This window comes from Cheilinus undulatus, linkage group 15, assembly GCF_018320785.1.
Source record: "Cheilinus undulatus linkage group 15, ASM1832078v1, whole genome shotgun sequence".
NCBI lineage: Eukaryota > Metazoa > Chordata > Actinopteri > Labriformes > Labridae > Cheilinus > Cheilinus undulatus.
Genome location: NC_054879.1, coordinates 1808919 through 1831095, shown reverse-complemented (window position 1 = coordinate 1831095; position 22177 = coordinate 1808919). Strand labels below are relative to the sequence as shown.

Sequence of the window (22177 nt, the reverse complement as noted above, 5' to 3'; positions counted from 1 at the left end):
GGTCTCATCACACCAGCTGACCAAAATAACACTGATGTAAACAGTAGATCTAAAATCAAGAGTTACCCAGCACGTTGAGCCTGCAGGTGGAGGAGGCGGAGCCTATGCGGTTCTCTGCCTTACAGGTGTACTCTCCGATGTCGCTCTTGGTGGCCTTGCTGAGTTTCAGACAGGCCACGCCCTTCGAGTACTCTAGCTTACAGGTGGGTGTGGAGCGGACTTTACCGTCAGCTTTGAACCATGACACCTTGATTTCTGGCGTTCCCGCCACCTGGCACTTCAGGCACACGGCATCTCCGGCCGTTACCTCCATGGGCTCCAGGGACTCCACGAAGTATGGTGGCTCTGAGGGGACAAACACAGGCTGGTTCAACAGCTGGACATGCTGTATGCAAGGCTGACATCTGCTGGTCAGAGCTGGTAGTGCACAGACGGAGGAGGACCTGGTCGTTAAATTATCCTCAGTTTGTTTTTCATGTGATTCAGGCAGATTTTCAGACAATCATATTAATTTCTGTTTTTCCCTTTTTATTGATTAATATATAAATATATTTTCTATTTTATTTGTACTTTATTGTGGATTGCCATGTCATTCAGTTATACTTGTAAGGATAAACACATCATGGCTTGTTTTTGGGGCTTTTTACATCTTAATTTTAGAGAGGAGGACAGCAGACAGAGATGGAGACATGCAGGACAGGCTATGAAGATGGTGTAGATTTAGGAAGCATTCACACATCTTGGTCATTTTTTAATATTTATGGCCATATATTTAAAAATCTAATTCAAAACTTTGTACTTCCTTTTCAGGATCTGATCCAGAGAGTGTGTATTTATTTGGCAGCAGTCCCCAATTCAAACAAGAAGTAAGTGTCTGAGCTGAGCAGCACGTCTTTACTGGTCATGTGTTGTTACTGTTTTGTTTGAGCGCCCTGTGGTTGCAGAATTTATTCAGTGTGTATTCAAATCAGTTCACTTTGGATCGAAAGAACTTATCAGTACAGTCAATGGATTCAATTCTTTTAACAGAAAATGATATAGTTGTGCAGCGTTAATTTTCAGTGCACACCTTTATTTGCAGAATACTGAATGTCTTTGTTGTCAATGGATGTAAAAGGATTTTAAAAACTATAACTTTATCTGTAAAAGTCAAATCCCTAAGAGACGTCAAAATGATACCTCTTTTGCAAATGGAGGATAAAATCTGATAATCTTGTGGAAATTTTAAAATACTGCAGTTGAATCTTATTTTAGTCACAAAAGGAAAAATAGCTATAATCAGAAAACGTTCAGTGATTTGAAGAGTTAACAATCCAGGCATACCAAGGATGGACACAGCAGCCTCACATGTGTCCCGTCCAGCATCGTTGGAGACCTCGCAGGAGTATCTTCCTGCTGCCTCTTTGTTGTCAGTGCTCAGACACTCCAGGATACAGGAGCTCTCTGTGGTGGTGATGTTGTATTTATAGGAGGCGAAGATCTGCTGGCCATCTTTAAACCAGCTCACTGTGATTTTAGGAGTGCCTGTGTATGTGCACTCGAGTGTTAGAGGTTTGCCTTTTTCCACCGACATGTCCTTCAGCTTCTTAGAGAACGCCGCAGGCTCTGAGGGAAAACAAAGTTCACATTTATGTCAGGATATTATCAGAAAAAAACAAATCCATGCATCAATCTGTAGGAGGAAAATTAACTGAATTACATACAGTTTCTGTGGATCTAAAGAGTGGGATATAACCAGAGAATCTTGGCTTAAATCACAAAGACAACACAGGAAATGACATAATTTGACATGACGCTGACCTTTAACAGTGAGAAGAACAGGGCAGTTCTCCTTCCCTGCATCGTTGATGATCTGACACGTGTACTCTCCAGCGTGAGAGCGGTCCACGTTAAACAGCTCCAGAAGAACCTGGTTATCCTTCAGAGAGAAGTTACAGCTCCGACCAGCCACAATCTCCTTAGTTCCTCTGAACCACTTCAGCCTAAGGGGGGCGCTGCCCTTCACCATGGCTGAGAAGGTCACGTTAGAGCCGGGCATGGCGTCCACAGGCTGAGGAGGGACCACGAAGGATGGAGGTTCTGGATCCAGAGACAATTTCAGAGATTAGACATGGTCTTTACTTTACTCACTTTCAAAGACACCGCGGTCTTTTGGCATCCACTCTGCAGTAACCAAACAATGACGGGTCTACTGACTGACCTTTGACCACCAGTGAGGCCATGGTCTCACTGGATCCCGCCTTGTTGACAGCTTTGCATTTATAAACTCCAGAGTCAGACAGCTTCAGTGTGGGCACTTTGAGCACGCAGGTGTTGTCGCTGAATGAAATGTCGTAATTTGGTCCGGTCTGAATCTCCTCCCCGTCATGATACCAGGAAATGGTAAAAGGTGGGGAGCCAGACACTTTGCACTCCATCTCACCAGCAACTCCCACAACCGTGCTGCATTCCTTCAACTTCCTGGAGAAGGTTGGGGGGATGGTCTTATCTGTTCAGGTAAAAAACATGGAGTGAGTACTTCATCTAGATAAATACTAAATGTTAGCTCATGGGGAGGGGTGAGTGTGAAACCTTTAGATAGAAGCTGGGGCTGCCAAAGAACCAAACCTCAGCATTTATCACGGAAATTTTATGGTCGAGCATAATCAGATTTGATTCCATGTTTATAAATTACATTATTTTGCAGTTTTAAGCTATATGAAGTCCATAAGTGAATAATAATAAAAATGAATGAATGAATAAATAAATAAATAAATATGTTAATAATAATAAGAAGAAGAAGAAAATGGGAATAATAATGTTATAATTAAAATAATAATAAAAGTAATATAATAATAATAATAATAATATAATTATTACAACAATAATAACATCATTATTGTTAGTATTGGCAGTAGTTGTATTGTAAACGCTGCTTTAGTAAGGCTAAAGGAGAAATGTAAGCTTCAGTGCATCAAAAGTAGTTAGGTTTGTTTTTATTACCATAATTGTTACATTTACTTTTATTATTCCAATGTTAGTTGGGAGCTTACAGCTTTAAAGAGCCTTTTCTGTCAAATACACTTTTTAACACTGCTATACATGGAAACACACATGTACAAAATGACTCTGTGACATCCAATTATTCCTGGTAAAAGTTAAGAGTTCATGTTTAGTACCCACTAATGACCCAGTTAAGGTTAACCATTTTGATATGACTTTTTAAAACTAACTGTTCTTTGCCCTGCTTTCACTCCAGATTTTGTGCTGTGTTAAAATAAGGGTACTTTAACCCCTGTTTGGATAAAACCTGCTGTAATTTGAAAGAAAATAAGGAGCCAGAATGATATTAGTCAGAAGTAAAGAACTTTCAACAAATGTTAAAGTAAAATATTTGACATGGAAAAAAAGTAAAAATGTTGATATCACAAGGTGGAGAAGGAGGAAGACGTCGTGCTGAGTGGTATACAACTGCTTCCTCATCATGCTAGCTTAACAAAAGGACATTATGACTTGTGATAAATGTCATTTCAAAGGGAAAAAGTCCCAACTTTGGACCCGAGTCGTAATGACCGTCCTTATAATAAATCCTGAACTGGAAGCCCCTAACAAATGTCTGCTGGGATTACTTGCTCGTTTACTTAATCAGGTAGCCTTTTTAGATTAGGTCTCATCTACAGGAAAGGATTAGGGACACCTTCAAAGGAGAAAATATTTTTGAGCAAGTCGAGATTGAAGTGGAAACGACGAGGAAAAAACTCCAACCTTGCTATTACAAACAGCAGATCTTAGACAATGTGCTAAAGAGAGAGAATCTCTTCTTGTTAAATCTAATGATGAGGTTTAGTCTCACATGTTCATCGATATCAGGCATTTTGTAGAGACCATCATGATTCTCTGTTATTGTCTTAAATACTCATACATCAACAGCTCTCGTGTCTCTTCCTCTCCGTCTGATCACCTGTAGAGACACACAGGTGACAGGTTCAACCTCAGTAATGGGAGAGCGAAGGAAAATTGATCCCTCGTTTATTGATCAGTGCTTGTTGCGGTGGGATAAATGATGTCAATGTAAACAAATCTACTGACAATTCTGAAGGGAAGCATGAGGGAGCTGCATGAAAGCAGAGATAAAAATGTGCTGATCTTTATCTCTACATTCCATGCAAAAATGTAACGTCCATCTTGGTTGTGGTGTTTTGCGGGTGACATCTTCTTCATTTATCATACACAGTTCTGTTAACTATGGTTTCCAGTAACACGTGCCAAAGTCTTACTCTTTTTGCTTTTTTGTCATTTGCAGCAAACTGTCCATGATCAATAAATGGGCGATCAATCTCCCTTTGCTCTTCATCACTACAGGTGATCAGATGGAGAGGAAGAGACACGAGAGCTGTTCTGTCTCTCCTGTTGATGTCTGAGTATTAAAGACAACTAGAAAGCACCTCCGCCATTAGCCCTATCTCCCAATAGTGAAGAATCCTTTAAAAAATTCCTGGATCCATCCCCATGTCCCCCCCACCACAGCATTCATTAGAGATGTACGGATCAATACTGAAGTATCGATCCCTCTGATACCAGAGACTTCTGTTTTAGAATCGACTCTCATACAAAAATATCAATATTTTAATAAATGTGGACAAATGTGTAGTTTGCCATTAACAGAAATACAGTGGAGAGTAAAAACACCATCGCAAACTTGTTGTAATGATTCCCAGTTAGTAGGAACTACTTCTTCTTCCGCCTTTCAGTCACATGCGTAATACGGCTCTATAAGAGCATCACTGGTCACAACGTGCTGCTGCTCGCTAAAACGCAGTCATGTGGGGACATATTTCATATTTCATATTTCACGTGATGTATGTGAGAAGACAGTTAAGTAAACATCTGAGAGTCAACCATAAACAGAATATGATGAGGCGATCCAGAGAGCAGGAGAGGAGAGAGACAGGTGCTGCTAGGGCGAGACAGACGTCACTCTCGGAGTCCTGGTGCTGCAGGCAGAAACTATCCAGGTACAGAAAGAACAGAAAGAATAAGGAGCTGTTGGAGACGTGTAGTGATATACGTCTGTCTACTAGACTTAGGTTTTATTTTAATGATCAAACAACGGGAGTTCCCTGCATTCTTAAAGCTACAGAATCCTATTCTATACAAATGTTCATTATTATAAATATGGTTATTAAATTAGTAATGAAATAAATAAATGCCACAATAAACAACTGCATGAGCTCAGCTTTGAGTAAAAATCTATGTCCCTGAGATCAGCTCACATCTATTCAGTAGGCCTAGATTTAGTCAGGTAAGGCTACCTGTAAAGTAAAACATTTGAAGCGGATTACATAGGCTAGGTGTTACTAAAATATACATTATACTTGCAATAAAACAGCCATTGAGGGCTGAAAAAAAGGTGAAGTAAAACTGAACATTTTATAAATAAGATAGATAATGAGATTGTTTCTATAAAATATTTTCTTGTATTATTTTCAGTCTCATTTGTTTTGACTGATGGTTAATTGAATATTTTGAAATGTAGTAGTGACGAACTTATGCAATTATTGTGACATTTATTTATTGTCATTAAATTATGTATTTTATTAGCAATTTCAATGAGTAACATAGCTTTTATATGAAATAGCAAGTGTATGAAAACTGTAAATTCTTTAGTTTTAGTGTAGGCTGTTTTGAGAGTCTACACACACAGCTGAACCTAAATAAGATTAAGAATTCACGGCAAGTATTGGTATCAGATCAGTATCGGCGATACTAGCCTGAATTTTACTTGGTATTGGATCGGAAAGGAAATCAGTGGTATCGCACATCACTAGCATTCACCGATCACTCCCTCCTCGGTGGGGTGGACACGCTGCGAGGCAAAGCATTGGCTCCGCTATGGGTGGACTGTCATGGCGGAAACATTGCCTGCAGGTGCCAACAGATGCACTGACAGTCTCACCCATGGTCTCACTGGACGACTGTAAGTCATGGCAGAGGGTGAATATTCCTCTATTCCTCCCAGCATTGTGAGTATTCTCGCTACAATTCACTGTCTTTCTCTCTGATACGCTCCGACTCGTCTCCTTGACTGGACGTGTGTCTTTCAAACTCTATAACTCCGAAACTTTGAATAAAAACACACCGAGAACATGCTGACGTTACTCATGTCTGCCATCTCCTGGTGTAAAGTGGTAACAGCGCAGACCCCCGCCATTAGCCCTATCTCCCAATAGTACAGAATCGTTTAAAAAAATTCCTGGATCCAGATGGTGATCCTGATCGCTCCCAAAATCTAATCAGTTCTTCCTAATGCCATTTCTGACATTTCCATCAAAATCCGTCCACAACTTTTTGAGTTATGTTGCTAACAAACGAACAAACCCACCCAATCACATAACCTCCTTGGCGGAGGTAATAACAGAGAATCATGACTGTCTCTACAGAATGCCTTATATCTCATATCGATAAACATGTGAAACTAAACCTCATTATTGCATTTACAACAAAGAGATTCTTTCTCTTTGTTGTAAATAAACACACACTCTCTATGATCCACTGTTTTAATAGCAAGTTAAGATTTTTTACTCGTCATTTCCACTCTAATCTCGACTTGCCCAAAATTATTTTTTCCTTGGAAGGTGTCCTTTATGTGTCCTTTTCCATACATTTACTTGTGTTCAGACAGCATGGTGACAATCCCAGACTGACTGTCGAGCTCACTTTATGCCTGCTCCATCATATGTTTAGTTGCCCTGGTTGGCCTGTAATGACCTTGACAGACAGAACAATCGTCCAATCACCCTCAGAGTATTTTTAAAGGTTCTGTCCACAGACATCGTCGATGGGGTGTTTCCCAGATGGATGTGAAAAATTTCTCATGTCATGAACATGTGAAATAGGCAATCCGGTATGCGTGCTTATTCAAACCCAGCCCTACTAATCAAACTTAAATGAAAACAAGCCACCCACCTAAAACAGTGAGATTGATTTTACTCAGATCCTTGCCGACCTGGTTCATGACCTCAAACGTGTACTCTCCAGAATCCATTTTCTCTGCATTCAGCACGTTCAGGCTAGAAATCATCCGTGAAAAAGAGATCTTGTACTTCCTTCCAGAGGCCAGCTCAATACCGTCCTTGAACCATTTTGGCGTCAGCTCAGGCGTGCCGCACACTTTGACCTCGAGGGCAGCGATATCCCCAGCAGTCACGCTCAGGGCGTCAGGCTTGTCCACGATTTTGGCCGGTTCTGGAATCGACAGAGAAGGAGCAGAGTGTTTATAATCAGACCTGCAGGAAGAAAGCATAACTGCAAGAGAAAGAGAGAATTACACGATTACAAACCTAGAACAGTCAAGTTAGCGAAACACTCCACACTCCCAGCATCGTTTCTGAGTTGGCAGGTGTATTTGCCTGCCGTGGTTGCATCAGCCTTAAAGACTTTAAGTGCCACCCTGTTGTTCTCAAAGGTGATTTTCCTGTTGTCACCGTCCCTGAGAATGTGATCCTTGTCTTGAACCCAGGACACAGTAATGGGTTCAGAGCCTTTAACAGTGGCCACAAGGGTCACCTCCTCTCCCAGTGTCACTGTCGTGTTTGACAGTTTCTTCACAAACGACGGCGGTTCTGAGGAGAGGAGAAAAACAGCGCACAAGGGAAAGTCAGCAAGATGACATGGTCATTTGAAAATCTGAAAGGTATGATTTTCATTTGAGACTAAACCATGTTTCTACTGACCTCTGAGTTTAACTGACGTCTGGCAGGTTTCACTTCCTACACTGTTTGACACTTTGCACTCGTATTCACCGGCATCCGTAGGCTCTATCCCAATGACATGCAGTGTAGCCGAGCTGCCCTCGCTCACCATCTTATACTTCCTGCTCTCCATCAGAGGTTTCCTGTCTTTGAACCAGGTGATCTGGAACGGAGCTGTACCGCTCATCTCGCAGTACAGACTCACGTCCTTACCCTGCAACCCTTCAATGGGCTGAGGTACTTTGACAAAAGATGGAGGCTCTAAAAAAGATCAGGAAACTGTTAAATAATGCAAACACTGGAAAATTATCCATGATGATACCTTAAAGCTGAAAGCCGTAACATTTCCTGTGTTGTCAGGCGAATATAAACACCTGAGATGGCCGAATGGTTAAGGAAGTTTGATGGGCAACCAAAATGATGGAGATCTGAATGTTTGGAGTTTCAAGCCAGGCAGAATTTGAATAAAATGTCTTTGATTTGCAGAGTTCTTGTGGTATGTTTACAGGCTTTTGTAAGGTAAGTTGCTCTGGAGAGTTAGGATGATTGTTAATGGATTGGTCTTGAGGTTGTTAGTATTGGTTAGCAGAACAGGTGTAAAGTTGTTAGAACTGAAGTATGGATGTATGACTTTTAAGGTTTAACAGATAAAGCAAACAGAGCGACTTTGTAAGGTTGGTTTAGGACTTTGGGAACATGAAATAATCATGTTAGAGGACTGGGCTGTGTTAAGATGGCTCAGTAAATGAAAGAAGAAGAGAGTACCACCATATAAAGCAAACCTGTGGACTTTGAACAACCTTTAAAACATTGGTGTGGAACTGGATGGCAAAGGTCTCATTGTTTAACAGAATTGTGGCTTACCTGGTCAAGTCCCTGTGGAAATTCATTGTAGCTAAAATCAAATAGCCGATTTATAATAGGTTTGGTTGTTAAAGACCAAGTGGTGTAAATGAAGAAGGAAATTAGCTGCAACGTTGGTCCAGATGATTGACTTTTGTGTGTTCAATAAATACGGGTTACATGACAAAATTAATATGGAGAGTTAATCTGGGAATTTGGAAAAAGATTTATTAGGAGGGGACTGGGATTAGTTTGTAAAGCTGTGAATTACTGAATTTAAAGGAAAGTTTGTTAGATTATATTATAACTAAGATGACAAGGATGTGAAATTACATTGAGTTAATAAAAACTGTTATAAAAAGGATAATAGAAGTGGGACAAAACACATAAAACAATTTTAAATAAATGTGGAAAAACTACAGTTAGGACAAATAATGAGAAATTCCAGTGCTTAAGAATGATTAGTTAAATAAGACATTGGATAGATGAGGTGTGCAAGAATTGATGGATGGATGGATGGATGGATGGATGGATGGAGATGAGGTGTGCCTGGAATGATGACGCATGGATGGATGAGGTGTGCCTGGAATGATGGATGGATGAATGGATGGACGGACAGATACTTACCTCATTCATCCTCAGGGAAATCCAGGATAACTTGCATTGATCAGTTATTGGTTTAAACATCAAATCTGGGTGATTTTAATGGGTAAGGATGTCGGACTGTTTGTAAATGGTTATTAAACTTGTAACTGACGTGGTGAAGTTACTTTGGGTTTTCGTTGGAGCTGCTTGGTTGTTCAAATACGACGTGATGGCCTTGTTATTATGTAAAAAGAAGAATGTAAAATGTTCATGCAAGTGCAGCTAGAATGAAGGAGAATTAAGTAGTTAGGGACCGTTTGTTAGGCTGACTTTTAAGAGGACAGGGATGTGGATTTTGTTAAGAGGATCAACGTGGTTGTTAAAGGATGACTGAAGTAGTGATTAACTGGTTAATGTTTTTTTCAGTTGTGTTAAAAGGCATACAGGTGGATTGTGGAAGTTAACAGATTTCTGCCAGTGGCTGAATTAAAAAAGGGGGTTCCATTGAGTTTTAGTCGCCACACTTAGGGCCGTTTCAGACTGGGTTCATGTCGGCTGCATGACAGCTGCAGCATGTTGCCTGCAGAGCATCGGCTCCTGCTCACACTTTCATACCTATCATACCAGGCGCATTCTGTCTCTAGCTTGGTCTTCCTGCTGTCACAGCCCTGTTTGTCTTCAGAAGTATCATAAATCTCAGAAAAGGGGCTTGATTCATTATATTACTGAATGAAAGCATTCTGTACAAGCAAGGTGAGATTCTTAACAGGAATGTCAAATCAGGCTTTTACTTTAAAAAGCACAAACTTACATTTTTCTTCCCTGACACATTTTCTACTTATGTGGGCCTACAGCTCTGCTAAAACAGGGTAAATTTATCTGCTATTATCCATTTTTGGTGAGAGATGCTCATATGCATGCTGAAATGAAGATCAAGTCATGACGCAGCTGTTACACGGCCAACACGCACCCAGTCTGGAACAGCCGTTAGCATTTGAGGATTCTGTGATTCTCACATAGAAATTGATGTATAAAGGACTTTTGTAAATGTTACGGCCTCCAGCTTTAAGCAACACAACAAAGTTGACCAAGTCTTCAACAACATCACTGAACAGGCAGTGCAAAAGAGAGTCAGTCCATGAATGATGAAGAATGATGGAGTCAGTGAGATGCTGACCTTTGACAGTAAGTGTGGTGCTGCAGCTGACACTGCCAGCATCATTCTGAGCCTCGCAGGTGTACACTCCATCATCATCAAAGTTGGTGGAGTGTAGTTCCAGGACTGCTACTGAGTCCACAAATGATGTCCTGTAGTTTCCCCCGTCTGTGACCTTGGTGTCATGTTTGTACCAGGTCACTGTCAGAGGGGGGGTGCCACTGACTTTGCACTCCAGACGGAGTGACTCTCCCCGCCTTACAAATTTAGTGGCAGGGAGTTTCAGCACAAACTCAGGCGGTTCTGAAAGCCAAAATACAAGTACGTTAGCTGTTGAAAGTATACAAGGAAACTTCAGATAGTTGGTTATGAAAAGCTGGATACCAAATGATGAGATAAGCAGGGATGAGCTGACAATGATAGGTTAGAAACAGGATGGCTGTTTGAAATGCATGTTCATCACAAAGGCAACAGACATCTTGAAATGAAGCTGCAGAAGTGAACAGGTTTGTAATGATAACACTGAAGGAGCTGCAAAGCTGAAAGATGCATCAAAGAATTAGCCAGAGAAGATAGCAAGAGCTGGTTTAGAAGATTTCAGTCCAACCTTTGACAGTCAAGTCTGCACTGCAGCGTACAGAGCCGGCATCGTTAGTCACTTGGCAAGAGTAAACCCCGCTCTGGGTGACACCCACTGAGTAGAGCTCTAAGAAGCAAGACAGGCCATCCAGCCCTGTGAAGCAAGTGGGCCCGGTCATGAGCTCAGTGTCGTCCTTGAACCATTTGATGGTGAAGGGAGGCGTTCCCTTAAATGTGCCTTTGAAGCGTACGGCGGCGTTGGGAACAGCCGCCTGGGACTCAGGCACTGTTACAAAGCTTGGAGGTTCTGAAGAGAACAAGAGCACGTTAAAGAGGTACTTACCTTTGCTTTAGGATTACATGACAGATCACGCTGGAAAGAAATGTCTGACCTTTAACCATGAGGGATCCACTGCATGCACAGCTTCCAGCTGCATTGGTCAGTTTGCAAGTGTAAGATCCTGCATCAGATCTCTCTAGCTGTTCAATCTCAACAGATACTGAATTGTCCTGCTGAATGAGTTTATGTTTCACCCCGCTAGAGATTCTGGCCCCATCTTTCTGCCACTCCACAGATATGGGCAGGGAACCAGATATTTTGCAACAGATCTGAACAAATGAGCCCAGTATTTCCTGCATGTTTGCAAGTGGTTTGATGAAGCTTGGAGGGATTACTTGTTCTGTGACCAAAGGAATAAGAATCAGTTAACATCTGTTCATCCAGTCACTGTGTACCACAGGAGATTTTAATGTTCACACCAACCTAATACGATCACTTTGACTTTGCAGGAGCAGCTACTGATGTGGTTAGACACCTCGAAGACATACTCTCCTTCGTCCTGTCGCTGCACGGACTGAATCTTTAGACTGCTGATGTTGTTCTCAAAGGTCAGCTTGTGCTGCCTGATGGACTGAAGCTCCCTGCCATCTTTCATCCATTTCACTCTGAGTTCAGGGGAGCCTGTTACTTTACAGTCCATGCTGACAGGATCTCCAGCTGTAACCTTTATAATCTCAGGTTTCTCTGTAATCTTAGGAGGTTCTACAATGTAAAGATAGGTCAAACAATGATTTAGTTTCTGTCCTTATCGAGGGAATGCACTGACGTCACTGACTGAGGCATGGCTGCTTTCAGTAGCAGAAACATTGAAACAGGAGATGAATATCTGTTTAAATTAGGGACTTTTGGGCTTGACAGAGATCTATAATGTTTCATAAAGACACAGAATGTAAGTAGCTCAGATTCTTTTATGTAATGAAAATATGTTCTCTGTAAAACCAGTCATGTTTATCAGGGTTCTATGCCCATCCATAAAGACATAATCAGATGTCCTTAGATGCTGTTATCTGCTGTTTTTCATGTATGATTGAGTTGCTGAAATTTAAGGTCTTATTCAACCCTGAAATCTAATTGATGCATACGATATTTGCTACTGCAATTGTACAGCTTTGTCCTGCAGCTTTGTTAATGAAACATGGCTCAAAACATTTCTACAAACATATCTCATCAGCTGAAGTGACTACATCGTAACAACTGAAATCTCAGTGTTAAATTAAAGCTGTTCACTGCTTTGGTCCTACTGATCCCTGTACTCAGTATGTTTCTGACACCCAGTAGTGGAACCGCAGTGACGTCCTGTGCATACCCTCTATAGGTAGAAGATTACAAAGGTCTAACTGCTATGATTAGTTAAGCACTAGTATACCTTGCACCATGAGGGTGGCGAAGCATTTGTCCTGCCCAGCCTGGTTCACCACCTGGCAGGTGTATTTCCCACTATGTGTGGTCTCACAAGACAGAATCCTGAGAGTGGCTACGTTGTTGTCAAACTTCCGCTCAATCTTTAAATCCTCCAAAATCCAACTCTCATCCTTCTGCCATTGCACAGAGAGGGTAGGCGAACCCTTCACAACGCACATAAACTCTGCCGTTTTACCCAGGACTGAGGCAGTGTTCTCAATTCTCTTGGTAAACGATGGTGGTTCTATCAGAGAAAACCATTCAGAAGTCAAAAAGGTGAAGTATTACAACAAAATCTAAAAGTGTGGAGATGCATTTCTAATAAGACTAACCTTTGAGGTTTAGGGTGGTCTTACAAACACAGCTTCCCACCTCGTTGGAAACAGTACATTGGTATTCACCAACGTCTACCTTGTCACATTTGTGCACCTCTAGACCCAAAGTGCCGTTCATCTGGGAGAAGCCATGTTTAGCACTGGGTTTGATCTCTTTAGCGTCTTTATGCCATGTTATCTCAAATGGACCAGTCCCAGTGACCTGACACTCAAAAGAAGCACTGGAGCCTTTGACAACATCAGCTGGAGTCAGCTCTTTAACAAATGATGGCGGTTCTGAGATAAACAAGAAAAACGCCGTAACCTTTACTCCTCAGAAAAAGACTGGCATTTTAGGAACATCTGCAGTACATTTTTAGTCTTAAAGGTATAATATGCAACTTTCAGGGAAGACTTCCACTAGATGTTGCATTTCTGCACCAATCTCCCAGTAGAAAGTTATCCCTTCTGCCTCTGTCACTGTCTCCCCTCCCCGACTACTCCGACCAGGGGTAGACTTTTTTATGACTGATCTCCATTCAGATAAAATACTTCAGCTTCTTATTTCATACAGTATTTTATACCAAAGTCTTTTTTTTCAGTTTGGAAAATCTTAAACTAGAATCGGCCAAGCAGGCTGGACTGTTTTCTCTTCACTCAGACGTACACTGCAGCAGGCACAATGTCAAGGACATAAACTTTCTGAGGTCCTTCCGTTTGGCAGAAGGCTGAGGTCAATCAGGACCAAAACCTACCACCATTACAACAGTTTCTTCCTCTTTGCTATCAGCATCATGAACAGTACTCTGCCCCTCCCCCCACAGACTCACACTTAACTCCTGAACTAGCAGTCAAGAATAATGTATGTTATACAGAATCTGTGTGTTACATGAACACACACTGGACTTTATATCTTCTGTTTACAACGGCACAGTGTGTGTTCACACTCATTTAGAAAAGAATGCACTATAACCTATTCACCTGTATACCTGCACATCTGTACAGTTGCTCTTTTTCTACATTTATACAATTTTTTTATGTTTATATTCTGTTTAATATTTTCATTTTGCCATTTTGTTGTCCTATAACAGTCTATTGGGAATAACAGCTGAATCTGATTCTTTATTTTTTGTTATGAACTGGGACCACTCTTCATGTTTGCATTGTTGGGTCTGTAAATGCATCAGCAGCTTTTACAGACCCAACAATGTTACCAAGCATTTCAACTAAGAGAAGTCTTTAAAATGCTTTTAAAAATAAAATAACCATAATGCTATGAAACAGCATTAAATTCTGATTTTAGATGTTTTTAGCTATTTTCATATCTTTAAAAAGACACTACTTACACCTGTATACTTGTTATGATGCTTGAGTAGCCATCTTGCTGATGATTTGCAAGGCTTTCAAGAATTCAGTCTGGAGCGAGTACAATTTCTGTAAAAGGGCCATGTAGCTGCACTTCAGCGTGCCCCTGCATTCAACAAGAACCAGGACAACCTACCCAAAAAACTTAGGGAAAGGGGCACATTGGGATTAAGTCTTAGTTAGGATTGTTGCATATTACACCTTTAAAGCTTGCTGTAATAAACAAACAACAAAACTCTTTACTAAAAGCTCAGAAGTCTCTGTGTATGTTCAACCACTGTCTAGGCTTAAATTTCCTGCAGAATGATCATTACATCCTGTGAAGAACTAACCTTTCACTTTAAGCTCCATGCTGCAGCTCTCGCTTCCAGCCTCATTACGAGCTTCGCAGTAGTAAAGCCCACTGTCTTTAGTTTCTGCTCCGCAGACTTCCAAAGTTGCAACAGAGTTAACGAAGACCATCTTGCACCGATCACTGGGGCTGATCTCAGTGCCCTCCCTAAACCAGTAAATGTCTATCTCAGGCGTGCCAGTCACTTGGCACTCAAACAGTTTACTTTGACCTGGACGAATCACAGAAACACGGTCTGGGGTTCTTGTAAACTTTGGTGGCTCTAAGGAATGGAATAAAATAGAAGATGTAATCACCAGCAGAACAAAACAGAAAAACACAGAACTATAAGAAGGCACAGGAAAAAAACACTGAATTTAAAATCAACAACAGGGAGATATATATCAACTCAGTTTCACATGAATAATAATGACCTTTGACAAAGAGCGATGCCTGGCATGACGTGGAGCCCACGTCATTCTGGATTTCACAGATGTAGTCTCCAGAGTCTGAAGATTTGGCAAAGAAGAGCTCCAGCGTGCTCGAAGTGTTGTCTTTGATTACAGAGCAGTCAGCACTCGAGACAATCTCTTTCTTGTTTTTAAACCACTTGATCTTTAGTGGTGGCGTGCCAGAGACCAGTACATTAAACTGGACCTTTGAGCCAGGTAACACATTCATGGATTCAGGCTTTTCCAGAATAAACGGAGGTTCTGGAAAAAGACAAATTATTTTTGTGAAAGCTCATTTTAGTTACGCAGTGCTTCAAAAAGTTCACATATCTACGTTGAATGAAAATCATAACAAAACAAAGTGTTCAAACCTTTAACAATTAAGATCCCAGAGCACTGTACGGATCCCGCTTTGTTTTTAGCAATGCAGGTGTAGCTGCCACTATTTTTACTGTCTAGATCAGAGATTTCCAGAAAAGCAACATTCTCAAAGAACGTGCATTTGTGTTTTTCATCAGTCTGGATCTCCCTCTCGTCTTTGTACCACTGAATCGTTATTGGGAGGGATCCCGAGACGAGACACTCCAGATGAGCGAAGGATCCTTTAATACCCTCTGTTTGTTTCAGTTTTCTTGTGAAAGATGGTGGAATTATTTGGTCTAACAGAAGAAAAAAGAGGTGAGCAGCTGGTCAAAAGAATATCAAACAAGTCTTATTTGAAGTTTGGTGGTTTACAAGTAGAGCTGACCTAGAATGGTGAGTGTGGCTTCACAAGAGCTTCGACCAACATCATTTGAAACCTCAAAGACATATTCTCCACTGTCAGTCTTCTCAGTTTTGTTAATCTTTAGCACCGAGCTGGTGTCAGTGCTGTGTACTTTATATCTCTGGCCTGACAACAGCTCTTTGCCAGCCTTTAACCACTTTGCCTTCAGTGGCTTTGTGCCTGAGAACCTGGCCTCCAACGTGGCCGGATCTCCCTGAGTCACACTGATGGACTTGGCCTCCTCGGTGATCTTAGCTGGCTCTGAGATGTCAAACAAAATGATCAGCAAAGACTCTCAAAATGTAGGTATTACAACACAGTAACAATCTAAAGATTCTAAAGTGGAATTCTGTCCGTATCAACTCAAAATGTCAAAAGATTTCCCACTGAGCTGAAAGTTTAGTCAATCATCAACCCATCACCTGTAAAAAAGGTACCAATTGAGAATTTCTAAATGACAAATACCAGCCATAGAGGTTAGGATTAGGGTTGGAAGTCAGGCCTGCATGGTGGATCTGTGGTTAGTGCTGTCACCTAACAGAAGGTTCCTGGTTTGAACCCCGGTAGGGCAAGACCTTTCTATGTGGAGTCTACATGTGCACAAGTGGGTTCTCTTTACATACTCAGGCTTTCTTACACTGCCCAAAGACATGCTAATTAGGTTGATTAGTGAGTGTAAATTTCTCGTAGGTGTGTGACTACTTGTTAGTCTCAGTATGTTAACCTTGTGATTGATTGGCGACCTGTGCAAGACATAGCTGGGATTGGCTACAGCCTTGGCCTTGAACGGGATGAAAGAAATGGATGGATGGATGTTGGGAGCCTGGACACATGCCTACACTGGAATAAATGTCAACTTGAAGACGCATGTATGATTTAGGCTGGCTACACTCTAGACTAGTGGTTCTCAAATGGTGTGGCAAGAGTCTTGGAGTGCTGTGAAAATGTGTGCAACCATACGTTATTACCAAAGCCATACAACAACTAAAGTGACTGTAACATTTTAAGGGGGGCTATTTTGCTTAGTGTGCTTTGAGGTTTTGGCTTGATCTTAGGTGTGCCTTGGGCCAAAAAAGGTTGAAAATGAATGGTCTAGAAAGTTTTGAAATCATAACTGTAATCCTTCCACCACACAGTAGACAGTTCCACCAGATCTTGAACCTACACACCTGCTGTCTATAGTAAGAATGTCACAGTGGAGATTCCACAGACATAAAGTCTCAGAAAGATGGGACTTCAGAGGAAAAACAAACATGGAGGACAATTTACGTTGTTGGCCCTGCTGTGGTATGTCGTGCACAAGACATTAGAAGGTAACCACTTTGTTTCCACAATTCCACAAGCTAGTCTTCTTCATTAATCCAATAAGCTCGCTGCACAGCTGTGTTTATGACGGCAGCCATGTTTGTGAGCCTTAAGAGTATAAAACATCCAGTCGATGATGCTTCCCAGTGTGCTTGATCTTCATGGCAATTGTCGGATTTCCAGTGGAAGAACCCTAGACCATAATCTTTAATACAACTACTCATACATGGTTTTGATTCCTGATCCGAGAGGCAGGAGTAGTAGAATAATTGTATTGATGACGTATATTTGAGAATGCTTTGGACAAATAATCAGTTGAGAAAGCATTGGGCTTGCACCCAGAAGCCAATCCTTGGGGCCAAAATGGGCCTAAAATTATCAGCGTGTAGCCAGCCAAAGTGGAGGTAAACTGTGAGCATGAGGGGAGAGAAGACGTGGACAGCATGTCTTCAGGGGCTGAAGGCTGCCTGTACATTCAGTAAGTGAATCTGTGAGGTCAGTAGGATACTTGGTCCCATTTTCCACTGGATTTCCCACTTTGTTTGCCATTTGAGGGAAAGCCCTTAAATCCATGACATCTTGAGTTGATAAGGAATACCAGAAGAAACTAGCAGAGTTCACAAGCATCTTTACCAACCTTTAACTGTCAACACAGAGGAGCATGTCTGGCTACCAGCCTGATTTTGAGCCTGACAAGAGTACTTCCCAGCATTTTTGCTCTGCAAGTTTGTGATGAGCAGCGTAGCGGTCATGTTTTCCAGTGTAATCTGAATGTTTTCAGCCTCTTTAATCTCGTGGTTGTCCTTCATCCAGGCCACAGTCATGGGCTTAGAACCCTTCAAAGTGCACTGCAGAGAAACCTCACTGCCAACCAAAGAGCTGAGGTTCTCCAGCTTTCGGGCAAATGAAGGGGGCTCTAGAAGGAAAGTTTTGAATCAAAATTGTTGGTTTCTACACTGAATGAAAGCCTTCCAAAGCCAAACTTTATTCCCCAAAACTCATTCTTTGAAGTTTAAATGTGGAAACTATCCACTGATGATCAGGAAAGTCTGGCACAATTTGGACCAATCAGAGAGCATTGGTGAGTGCTCTTATGTTTAAAGGCTCCCTCTCCAAAGTCCTGATCCGAGGGGGAAATTTACTATCACAATGTCTTCCTAATGAAAACTAAACCTGAAAAGAAGTTCCATTCTCAAAAAATATGATCAAAGATTTTTGCTGCCAGATCAGAATGAGCAAAGGGGACTGTGCTCTAGCTTTGAGAGGCTATTCAAGAGTAAGTACAGAGGACTGTATTGAGCACTGAGAAATAGTCTGAATAATAGATCCAAACCAACCTTTTAATGATACTTGACAATCACAAGAGGCCTTCCCAACTTCATTCTCAACAGTACACTGGTACAGACCGACATCTCCCGGCTCTACCGCCAGAACCTGCAGGGCTATCAGGTCCTGCTTCACAGTGATCCTGTGCCTTTTATCATTCCTTATTGGCTTTGTGTTTTTGTAATACGAAACAGTGAAAGGTGCTGAACCAGAGACTTGGCCCTCCAGCATCATCTCAGAGCCTTTTACTACATCTTTGTTCTCCAAGCTACGCACAAAGAACGGTGGTTCTAGAGGATGAAAAAACAGTTTGTCAGGACACTAGATGTTAAAATGGACTGGCAGATTATGGTAAGAAATCTGTGAAATTAACTGAACCAACCTTTGACTGTAAGTGTACTGCTGCAGCGGTCAGTACCAGCCTCGCTAGATGCCACACAGACATAATCTCCACTATCCTGTACTGAACAGTTGACTATATCTAAAGATGCTACTAGGTCAGTGGTGGTTATTTTGTATTTAGGACTGGGACTGATCTCCATTTCATCTTTGAACCACTTAAAGCTGATGACGGGACTGCCAGTCACTTTGCATTCCAGTCTGGCGGAGTCGCCGCTGGTGATGAGTTTGGTTGCCTCAAGCTTCCTCACAAACACAGGAGGTTCTGAGAGAAGAGGTTAACATTCGTTATCAGACAGAAGGCATTACGTTAGTATTCAAAGAGATGTTACTAAAGGGGGTAAAGACATTTCATAAGGGTGGCACCTTTCACAAAGAGGACTGCAGTGCAGTCTACCTTCCCGGCATCGTTAGATACTTGGCATGTGTATTTAGCAGAGTCACTGGGTTTCACTGCATGAAGCTCCAAAGAGCTTGAGGAGGCATCTTTCTTTATGAAACATGTGCTTCCAGCGACAATCTCTTTTTCCTCTATGAACCACTTAACAGCTAACGGAGCTGTCCCAGTGAAGGCTGCTTTGAAAGACACCGTGGTTCCTGGTATAACATCCTGGTTGTCTGGTTTTAGTGTGAACACTGGGGGCTCTGGGGGCCATAAGGAAAACAAAGTTTGCATTTCATGTCAGCATTAAATCACTCAAAGATTGTACACAACAAAGAGACTCAAAGGCAAAGCAGGTGTAACCTTTGACGTAGAGTGTGCCGCTGGTTTCTTTAAAGCCTGCTGAGTTGGTAGCTCTGCATTTATAAACTCCAGAATCTGCCTTCTCCAGCCGAATAATCCTCAGTGTAGCAGAGCTGTCCTTGAATTCAGGCTGGAATTTGGATCCAGACATAACCTCCTGGTCATCTTTGAACCAAGATATGGTCATGGGTTGGGACCCAGAGACCTTACATTCCATAGAGACGTCATTACCAATGTTACCATCGACTCTTTTCAGGGACTTTGTGAAAGTTGGAGGCATGATCCGATCTGGTTGTTGAAGAAAACATGCATTAACAAACTAAAAAAGGCACTCAGCTAAAATCCCAATACTAATAAAACCACACTCACAGCATTTGCTTGTGTCTGTGACTACTGTTTTACTTTAATTACACTGGTTAGATGTACTGTAAAATCTGGAATATAAGTCACCCTGGAATATGAGGCCGTTTTTTTGCCTTTGGGAGATGACAACGAAAGTAAATTGTCGTTCTGCATGAATACTTCAATTTCATTCATCAGAGTCCACAGCATGCTGTTCCTGTGCAGCTGTTTCACCGTCTGTTTTCACCTTTTTACTTTGTGCATCTTTTAGCTATTGTAGGGTAAGTTTGCCCACAGCCTGCAGTGATTGTTGTGAGACTGACTCATAGCTCACTGCCCTCTGTCAGTTGTCTTTAACTGGGGAATTTTAAGTCAAACCAGCCCTCCACAAACGTCCTCTCCTCAATGGTACATTCCCCATTTTCTTCAAATGTAGAACTATGACCCAGCCAGGGAGGAGAGTGGTTAAAAAGTGGTGCCAACTCCAAACGGTCTAGTCTATGTCTTTGTGTATTCCGGCACGTTCTGAGCAGCGTAGAAGTTCGTAGCAATTCAAAATAAATGGGGTGAATTTTCAACCATGTTAGATCTTGTGCAGTTACTGACAGTAACAGATGCACGCACTGGTGGTCATGATGACGCCTGTCTCTGCACTTCACACTGGTAAACTGGTAGGGTTGGGTACTGTTAGGGTTTTTCCAATACCAGAGATAAATCCATACTTTCAAAACAGTGTCACCACCTAAACAGTGCCAGAATCAATACTTTTAGGAGAAGAAAGTATGGTAAAAGGCAGTGGCTGCATAAAAGCAGTCCTGTAAGCATAAATGATTCAAAGAAATTTCTGAAGAAGGTGCCAATAGAACACACAAGTAAAGGGGGAAAGAGGTTGTGTCTTTAGGTAGCCGGTATTAAAAATGTGGCTCATACACCAGATTTCACAGTAAGTCCAAACCTGTAAACCCAATCAAAATTCTTGAACTATGTTTTTACCAAAGACTGCTCATATTTTAATATCTTTATGAAATGTGAAAGAAGCAGAAAGTGACAGCAAACCTAAAACAGTGACCGAGCATGTGCACTGGTCTTTCCCGACTCTATTCGACACCTCCATCTTGTACTCTGAGGTGTCTGCTTTTTCTGCAGTAAGAATCTTCATGGTGGCAACGTTATCCTTCAGAGTCATCTTATATTTACGTCCACTGATCATCTCCTTGCCATCTTTAAACCACTTCACTTTGAGGTCTGGGCTTCCAGAAATTGTGCACTCCAAAGTGGCTGAATCTCCTGCAGTCACACTAATGGACTCTGCAGGTTCTACAATTCGTGCAGGTTCTGGGACAAGACAGACCCATTAGTTATAAAAATCAGACAAAAGAACCTATTTAATTTATGTAAAAGTGTCTGACCTTGCACAGTCAAGGTGGCTTCACATTTCTGTTGGCCAGCCTCATTCTCAGCTTGGCAGGAGTATTTGCCACCGTGATTGATGGCCACTGTTGTTATCGACAAACTAGCAACATTGTTCTCAAACACCAACTTGATATTTGGATCATCATCTCTTAGTATTTCTGAATCTTTCATCCATTTAACAGTGATGGGAGCTGAGCCTTTAACTGTTCCCTGTAGTTTCACTGTATTTCCCAGCACTGCTGTAGCACTCTCCACCCGTTTAGAGAAAGATGGTGGCTCTATAAAACACAGTATGAGTTACAGCTGAGTATGAAGCATGAGATTAAACCTCAGCTAATATCACTAATTAAACTTATATCTACCAACCTTTCAGTTTAGCTAGAGCCTTTGAGGTGACTTTGCCCACATCATTGGATATGACACACTGATAATCTCCAACATCTGCACTCTCAAAGGTCTGGATCTCCAGCCTTACCAAGGATTCCTGTGTGATTATCTTGTATTTCTGCTCACTGGTGATGGCTTTCTTATTTTTTAACCAGCTGATTTCAAAGGGAGCTGTTCCTGTGATTTCACACTCCATATAAGCTGGTGTTCCCTTCACTGCCTCTACTGTCTGCAACTCCTTCCTAATCGATGGCGGCTCTGGTTGTCAAAAGGGTAAGTTTATGCAGTTAATACCAATTTTTCTGAACTGAACAGCAAACATAAAGAAAATGCAATATTTGACAAACCTTTAACAGCTACAAGTGTGCTGCAACTCTCGCTGCCTGCGTTATTTGAAA

General features: G+C 41.6%; 1 protein-coding gene across 7 annotated transcripts in view; it reads right to left on the bottom strand.

The window, feature by feature from the left end:
• ttn.2 (titin, tandem duplicate 2) overlaps window positions 1-22177 on the bottom strand; it is a 268791-nt gene that overhangs the window by 164545 nt on the left and 82069 nt on the right. For 6 of the 7 annotated variants that reach the window (XM_041807290.1, XM_041807295.1, XM_041807291.1 and 3 more), the window contains exons 39-43: window positions 6946-7224; window positions 2201-2488; window positions 1801-2079; window positions 1324-1605; window positions 67-345 (exon numbers count right to left, since the gene is read on the bottom strand). In XM_041807290.1, coding sequence (XP_041663224.1) covers window positions 67-345; window positions 1324-1605; window positions 1801-2079; window positions 2201-2488; window positions 6946-7224 — 1407 coding nt within the window. Of the gene's footprint in view, window positions 1-66; window positions 346-1323; window positions 1606-1800; window positions 2080-2200; window positions 2489-6945; window positions 7225-7319; window positions 7602-7712; window positions 7992-10335; window positions 10618-10921; window positions 11201-11285; window positions 11574-11656; window positions 11936-12599; window positions 12879-12966; window positions 13246-14645; window positions 14928-15078; window positions 15358-15467; window positions 15756-15844; window positions 16124-17804; window positions 18084-18504; window positions 18784-18875; window positions 19145-22177 lie in introns of those variants that run through there. The other variant, XM_041807296.1, reaches the window with a different exon arrangement.